This window comes from Carettochelys insculpta, chromosome 1 (assembly GCF_033958435.1).
Source record: "Carettochelys insculpta isolate YL-2023 chromosome 1, ASM3395843v1, whole genome shotgun sequence".
Lineage (NCBI taxonomy): Eukaryota > Metazoa > Chordata > Testudines > Carettochelyidae > Carettochelys > Carettochelys insculpta.
The window spans coordinates 9,682,907-9,690,942 of NC_134137.1; the positions used below are offsets into that span (position 1 = coordinate 9,682,907).

Sequence of the window (8,036 nt, forward strand, 5' to 3'; positions counted from 1 at the left end):
CCACAGGCGGCTGCGGTTGCACCTCAGGAAGGTGTTGCACACGAGTTCGAGCAGGTGCTCTTTTCCCTCTGCTGGACAGGCCCTACTCACTGGCCTCCCCGGACTTTGACCTTGGGCTGCAGTTGGATCATGGCAAGTATGGCCATTGGGGGTGGGCCTTTTCCACCCAGCAAACCTCTCCTCCAGCCCTGGGCTAATGAGGGGCACCCCGTCACACTTGTGTCAAAGTGTCCATTTTCGGATGCAGGTTTTCAGGTCTTTAATGCTTTGGCTTTGTCCACGGAAATGCTCATTGAAACGCTTATTTGTATTCATATTCCTAATGTCTGATTTGTGGCAATTTATTTTTTGGTGAAGTGACTGTCCAGTCTGCTTAACATCCAATACACAGGGGCATTGCTGGCGGACGACTGAATATATAACATCGATGAAGGTGCAGGTTGCAAAGGGATGCATCTGAAGTGGAGTTTATTCTCAAGTTCAACACTTTGAACCTTGATCTCAATGGAGAATGCAATTACCTGACACATTACAAGGACAGTTTCCCCATCTTAGGTATTTGTAGTGATCTCAGGAAAATCACTCAGCTTAACAGACACTTGCAGTAAGTGGTTTTCTTTCCCCTCTTCCCCCACTTCGTTCACCCCTTCTACTGTATGTAGCTTATTTGCCAGTATTCATTACACTTTTTCCATCTTTCTGTTAAGTTTGTCTTGAATCAGTTTACTGTAATCGGAATTTCCAGATCTAAAGATGTGGGTCGGTCCCATGAAAGCTCATCACCTAAATAATTATTTTTTTCATCTCTGAAGTTCTACAGGACTGCTTTTTCATTTTTTCCTTGTAAAAGTTCATTTTTGGTTAACCAGAACCTTTCAGATGCAGCTATAGAACTGACAATTAAGTACAATGGTTTTGTAACACATTCATTGATAAGTTGTATCCTAGGTATATGCACAATAGATGCTTTTCATAATCAGTAGCTGGTTATTAAATGCTCTTAGAGCATCCAAGTCAAATAGAAATATAGGTTAAAAAGAAATAATGAATTGGAAGGGTCTGTAAGCGGAAGCTGCAACCTGTTCTTACTGGCATTTGCATTGTGGATGCCTCTGTGTGTGGAAAAGGAAAGAGGCCGTGATTTCCCATCTGAAAATTGTAAGTTTGCTAACGGTGGTACTGTGAATGTTTTGTAAAATCAATTATAAGTTCCTCTGTACTGAAACTAATTCCCATAACTCTCTGTTACTTGCCAGGACTGTTTTGGGTGTCAATAAAAGTGAAAATATGATTTATTCTTGGTTGCTGTTCACTCCTCTTGAACCTAAAAGAAGAAGTCACAATAGACTTAGTCTCATTGCGGGGGAGATGAGAGCTCCTGGCTCATCACAACAGGGTGCGGGGAACCCCAAAGGGTGGGTAGATGGTCTTAGTGAAATGAGCAGAACATCTGACATGATCAATGGAATCTGTGTGAGCCAGTTAAGTTCATCGTAGCCACTGTCCACACAGGTTTGGCAGAATGGGCTGTGCTCTTGGAAGCTGTTTCCTATAGTGAGCGGCACCCAAGCCCCACCACTGCTCTGAGCTCAACTGAGGCAGGGAGAGAATAGGCCAGTGACTCAAACCCCAGTAATGGGCTCTTTGTCACCCCTCTCTTTCACATACATCACACAAACTGTTCATGTTCACAGGGACCATCTCCAGCATCCTAATTGGCCATTGACCTCAATCATCTGCACTGCTTTGCATTCATAGCACATTGCACTCAGGTACACTGAACACACTGGTTTCAATCCTAGAAGAAATCGGCAGTTAGCATGAGGCCTGAGGCCTAGGAACTTTGGCCTAGATAAATTTGGGTAATTCCTAAGTTTTGGAGAATTGGAAGTAGAGACATGCAGGGGGGAAGGGAATTTTCTTCCTGATGACATCAGCCAACTGGAGCACATGAACTGATACCAGTGCCTGAAAAGTGTTGGGTGGGATATCTGACCACAAATTGTCTTGGCAACGAAACGTTGTACGTAGTAATGGGAAAAAACCAACACTGCACTAACCTATATGGGCAACAGAACATGGAATACTGGGGGAAATCCAAACAAGGAAAAAGGGAGATACACCAACTGGTTATGCCTTAGAGAGGGTAAGATCAGCAAAACAAAGTATAAAAATGCAATCCAAAAAGGTTGGCAGAAAAAGGACACCTAACACAGGGAATGTCAGTGAAAATGGCAGAGGACTGGAAGCTAAATTACCAAAAGAACAAGTTAAAACTATCTGGGAAATTTAAATGTTTTCAAGGCTCCGGGCTCCAATCAGTAGCATTTTAGATGAATCAACAAGCTGACTGTGGAGCTATGTGAGCCTTTAGCTATGATCTTGGAAAAGTCATGGAGAAGGGAGATTTTCCGTAAGACAGGAAAGGTACAAATCTAGTGCCCAACTCTAAAACGGGAAATAAGGACAACCCAGGAAAGGATAAAGGAGAAAATGATTTCTTCATTGGCAAAAAGCTAGCTGGTCAGAAGGTGAGAAGAAGTGGTGTGGATTTGTCAAGAACAAACTGTGTCTTACCAACCTGAGAGACTGTGACAGGGCAGGCGCTGCAGCACAGTTCCATTGCATCACCAGCCATCCTGGCTGATTTGGCTTCCTGAAGTTAACCATTAGACGTGATGGTCTTAACCCTGGTGCACACACAGACAAACAACTGAAGGTCCCTGATGGCCAAGTGGTCCCCGAGGAAATGTGCAAACAGGCTTCTTAACTGCAGCTGCCTTCCAATACGAACACACACTGACTGCTGCCTGTACAACCTCTCCAATAGTTCTTCATCCTTTAGGTGGCAGCAGTTCACCTTCTGGAAGAAATTGGGTACGTTGGAACGTTTCTTTGTCTTTAAAGAGTGCAGTACAGGGAAAGGCTGCTGCTGTTTCCTTCTGTAGATGCTCTGTGCGCTAGCAGGGGTCTCAGATGGGGTTTTGGGGTGAGTCAATGACAGGGTTGGAGGCAGGGAATGATAGTTGCTTGGGAATCCTGCCCCTACATCTGTCTTTCCTGCTCAGAGTGTTATTTCTGCACACAGAAATCTGACATTTCATGTTAGATTTGACTTTTAAAACCATGATGGCCTGTTTAAGGATTTCCCAGAGGGCCCCATTTCTAGAGATGCTGTGTGCTCTGGTCCTGACCTTGTCAGGGAATGAGCAATAGGAGACCCCACAGAATATCAGTGATTGGTTCCCAAACTGCCCAAGGTGTATTACATTTAGAAATGCAACCACCAAATGCCTTTTCAAAGATGTTATAATCCCTAACAATGTGGGAGACAGGAATTCAGACCTGCATTGCTTTGTGGCAACAGGTCTCATAGGACATTTGTCTCTCCTGACAGAAGGAGCACTCCAGCATTTCTACTCAGTAGGTATCCCCAACTGTTGGAAAGTGACCAACCTCTGCGAGTGCCAGATGTGACACCACACACCATTCCCTCTCATGGGGTAGAATCCCTCCATCGTCCCACCCTTAGAGTGGGTGTTGGGCTTCAGCACACTATAATTTAACTGAGCTTACTAATGGACCTATTTGGGTTAGCGATATGTGTTTCTTTTCCTCTGTGTGCGAACCCATGACTAGGAGTAACGAAGGGTCCTGTGGCACGTTATAGACTAACGTAAAAGTTTTGAGCATGAGCTTTCGTGAGCACAGACTCACTTCATCAGATGCTGGTCTTGGAAATCTGCAGGGCCGGGTACAAATAAGCCAGAGCAAGGGTGGGGATAACAAGGTTAGCTCAGGCGGCAAGGGTGAGGCTTACTACCAGCAGTTGATCTGGAGGTGTGATCACCAAGGGAGGGGAGGCTGCTTCTGTATTTAGCCAGCCATTCGCAGTCTTTGTTTAAGCCTGAGCTGAGGGCATCGAATTTGCTCAGAAATTTCTCTTTGGAGTCTGGTCCTGAAATTTCTTTGCTGTAGGATAGCTACTTTTAAGTCTGCTACTGTGTGGCCTGGGAGATTGAAGTGCTCTCCTATGGGTTTTTGTATATTGCCATTTCTGATATCTGATTTGTGTGCGTTTATTCTTTTACGTAGAGCCTGTCCAGTTTGTCTGATGTATATAGCAGAGGGGCATTGCTGGCACATGATGGCATAAATTATATTGGTAGATATGCAGCTGAATGAACCCACGATGGTGTGGCTGATCTGGTTATGAACTGTAATGGTGCTGCTGGTGTAGGTATGTGGGCAGAGCTGGCAACAAGGTTTGTTGCATGGATGGGTCCCTGAGTTAGAGTGACTGTGGTGTGGTGTATAGTTGCAGGCCTTGGGAGGCAGACCAGTCCTTGCCCACAAACAACCTGCCAACCTGAACCAAATCCTAACCAGCACCTATACACTGCACTACAGGCACTGTAACTCAGAGACCCATGGTACTACCTGAAGTGTTCACAGTGGCCATCAGCCAACCTAGCACAGCTGGAAATAGTATAATTATATTGGGTGGCAGAAATCTCAAAGCTGCATATTACAAGGCTTCTTTCACCTGACCCTAAAACATCAGGAACTGTCCAGTTCATACAGCGATAGATGGAGTGCAGATCTCATCCACACTGGCATTGACAACCTTCGTGTTCGTGATGCAAATCCAAGATTTTGTTCCGCCTGATCTATCCTGAATTTCTGTATCATTAAATGTCATTAAATCTCCTCTTCTTTTTTCCTTTCCAGGGAGGAATCAAACTTCTCGGACCTGTCTAGTACCTTATGACAGCTATCAATGACAGCAGATTCGAACATGAAGTGTTCCTTCTCACTGGGATACCTGGACAGGAAACTGTCTACCTCTGGATCTCTTTCCCCTTTTGCTTAATATATAGTATTTCTATACTGGGAAATTCATTCATTGTCTTTGTTATAGGAAAAGATGCAAGCATCCATGAGCCCATGTACATTCTCCTTTCCATGTTGGCCGTCACAGACCTTGGATTATCAATAACCACCATGCTGACAACACTTCCTATATTCTTGTTGAACTCTAGGGAAATCAGCCTTGATGCCTGTTTTGCCCAGCTGTACTTCATTCATTCACTTTCATGCACTGAGTCCTCTTTCCTCCTGTTCATGTCCTTTGACCGCCTTATCGCAATTAGTGACCCCTTGAGATATGCTTCCATCTTAACACCTCAGAGACTAGCTAAGATGTGGTTGGTGTGTGTGCTGAGAGGAGTGGCTCTGAATCTTCCATTACCCATTCTCCTGAAGCGGTTCCAATATTGTCGAGAAAATATCCTAACCCATAGCTGCTGCACACATGGAGAGGTTATGAGAATGGCATGTTCAGATGTTACAGTCAATGTAATCTATGGTTTATGGAATACACTCTTAACTCTAGGCTTGGATTCACTGCTCATCTTCCTTTCTTATGTGATGATCCTCAAAACAGTACTGAGCATCACATCCAAGGCACAGTGCCTCACGGCCTTAAACACCTGTGTCTCCCATCTTTGCGCCGTCCTTGCCTTCTATATGCCATATATTGGCCTAACTTTGATGCATAGATTTGGAAGGAGTTCTTCTTTGGTTCAGATTATCCTGGGCTACATCTACCTACTTTTCCCACCTGTGATGAATCCAGTTGTGTACAGTGTGAAAAGCAAACACCTCCGTATGAAGATGGTCAGGATATTCGTCAACTGCCATCTTTTACACTCTGTCTACTGCAGGAGAGATAGAAGACCAAAAACACAGGTTAAGGCCTCCTGTTCCATCCTGCATGCTGACATTCTTACATTTGAGATGACATGAGCTACTGATCTGCACTCTGGAGAAAGAAGCAGCCATGGGTGAAATGGACGATGGGATGGAGAGGGTGGATAGAGCAATGGGGAAATAAGTCCAAGTCAAGAACTCCCTTTAAAAAACCACTGTTTTTATTGAGTGCCATTGGACCGCCGTGGATGTTGGCCTGGAAATAGACATACTGGTGGTTGCTCTGACCGCTGATTTCCTCTCAGTACAGTCAATAAAGAGAAGGGATGTGGATTTTGTTTCCCATGACACCTGGACTGTCACTTTCCCATCTCTGGTTAAGCTAGTGTGGGTAAAGGAAAAGGCTGAAGAGATTTTCTGTCATGGCAGTTCTGTCTATTCCTCATGCTCGGGGTCCTGCGTGACCCACAGGGTCTACCCCAGCTGTTTACTGGGGCTATTTAAGGAGCACAGACAACCACTCTTCCCTTAAGTGCTCAGCCACGTGCTTACACCTGACTCATGACAGAGTCATGATTAGCCCAGGAGACATTGGAGAACCCACTCAGGAAACCGCTCCCACTTCACTGGCTCTGCAGCTCCCACTTACTGAGCCCACTCCTCATGGCTTAAGAGCAGAGCTACCTGGTGGTGAGGGACTGACATGCACAGTTCTCCAAGAGGCTCAGTACCAAGTTCCCTTCCAGACGGAGGCCCGGCCTGCTTCTACCCCAGCCCAGACCATTCACTACACACTGATGACCTTTTCAAAAGGTGAAATAGGCACAGAGGCAGGACCCCTGGCCATTCTTCTTCCCTGATGACTCTTCATCCCAAAATCCCAACTTGTGTTCTTGTTTTACCCAAAAATCCCACACCCTGGTTTCTTCCCATTACATACAGGCTTGATACCATGATAAGAGGCACCCCAGGAGGGAGACCCATTCTGATAAAACCCAGTCCCTCCCTATGGCTGGGATTGTGGGAAATGAGAATACAATAAGAGCCACATACCTATACCCTGCAGCCAGGATATAAATTGCAGGGCAGATGGAGAGTTCAGGCTTCTCCTGGTCCTATGTGCTCCTCTTGTAGCTCTTGCCACACTCCTTCTCCAGCCTAGACAGAGTTCACCACAGACGGGGAACTGGAAGAGCAGGGCGAAGAGCCAAGGGCAAAAATATGGAACAGAGGCGGTCCCTCAAATCAGAATGTGGGGCACGGTTTTCAGCAATTCTAAGCCAACCTCTAATTCAGCTAGGACATTGATGGAGCTCTTTAGTAAGGGAGGAGGATGGAGCTATAAGGTAGAAGATCCTGTGCAATGGAGAAGACTGAATTGTTGAATGCCAACAAAGAGGGATCTTGCTTCAAGTAACCCAGGCTAAATGTACGTCATTGCACGAACCATAGGGAAAAGGATAGGGCACATGAAGCAGTCCCTGAGGTGTTAAGGTACCACTAAAGCTTTGAGTGAAAGCCATTAGTGGCATTTCAGGGACTTAATGACCCACTGATCAAGACAAGAATCTATTTATAGCCTTGTTTTTCCTGCATGCCAAAACTTTGGTAGGTCCTACAAAGACATTCAGCCTAACCACCCGGTGCTGTTCTCCATGCTGCATTTCAAACTTTTCCTGATGTGTTGGGGGAATACAACCTAGACATCCCATGTAGGTGAAATTCTATTTAAGAAATGGGAAGCAAACCATGGTTGTCTCCTGGTGACTTCACACACTGCTCCCTAGTACAAGATGGCAAATGAAACTACTTGGAAAGAAAAGAAATATAATGGAAAGGGGAAAGCTGCTCGGTGTTGCAGAGGAGACTACGCAACCCACACTTGACCACTGTAATAATGTGTGTCATGATGCTTTGTACTATACTTTGTTTTCCCGACAGCACGATGGGAGTGGCTGGGGCTAGTGCTAACTGTTTTTAGTTTTCAGTGAGGGAGCCGTGATAGTCTGTAACTTCAGAAAACAAAATAAGTTATCTAGTAGCACTTTAGAGACTAACAAAACAATTTATTTTGTGATGAGCTTTTGTGGGAGAGACCCAATTTTTCAGATCTGGAAATTCTGATGAAAGTAAACTGGCACAACACAAATTTAACAGAAAGATCAAGAAAAAGTGTCAGGTATTTGCTATCTGTACTGAGACTGAGGCCAAAGTGTTGACTTTAAGAATAAACTGCACGTCAGAGCTCTCCCTTTGTCAATAAAAGTGAAAATACAAATTACTCTTGGTGGCTGTTGACTCCTCTTGAACCTGAAAGCTAAAAA

The 8,036-nt window shown here is 45.0% G+C and overlaps 1 protein-coding gene across 1 annotated transcript; it reads left to right on the plus strand.

Annotated features, from left to right (window-relative positions):
• Nucleotides 1-4,767: 4,767 nt before the first annotated feature.
• Nucleotides 4,768-5,808, plus strand: LOC142007696 (olfactory receptor 51G2-like). Its single transcript, XM_074984379.1, has one exon. It carries the CDS (start codon nt 4,768-4,770, stop codon nt 5,806-5,808), a length of 1,041 nt encoding a protein of 346 aa, XP_074840480.1.
• Nucleotides 5,809-8,036: the final 2,228 nt, after the last annotated feature.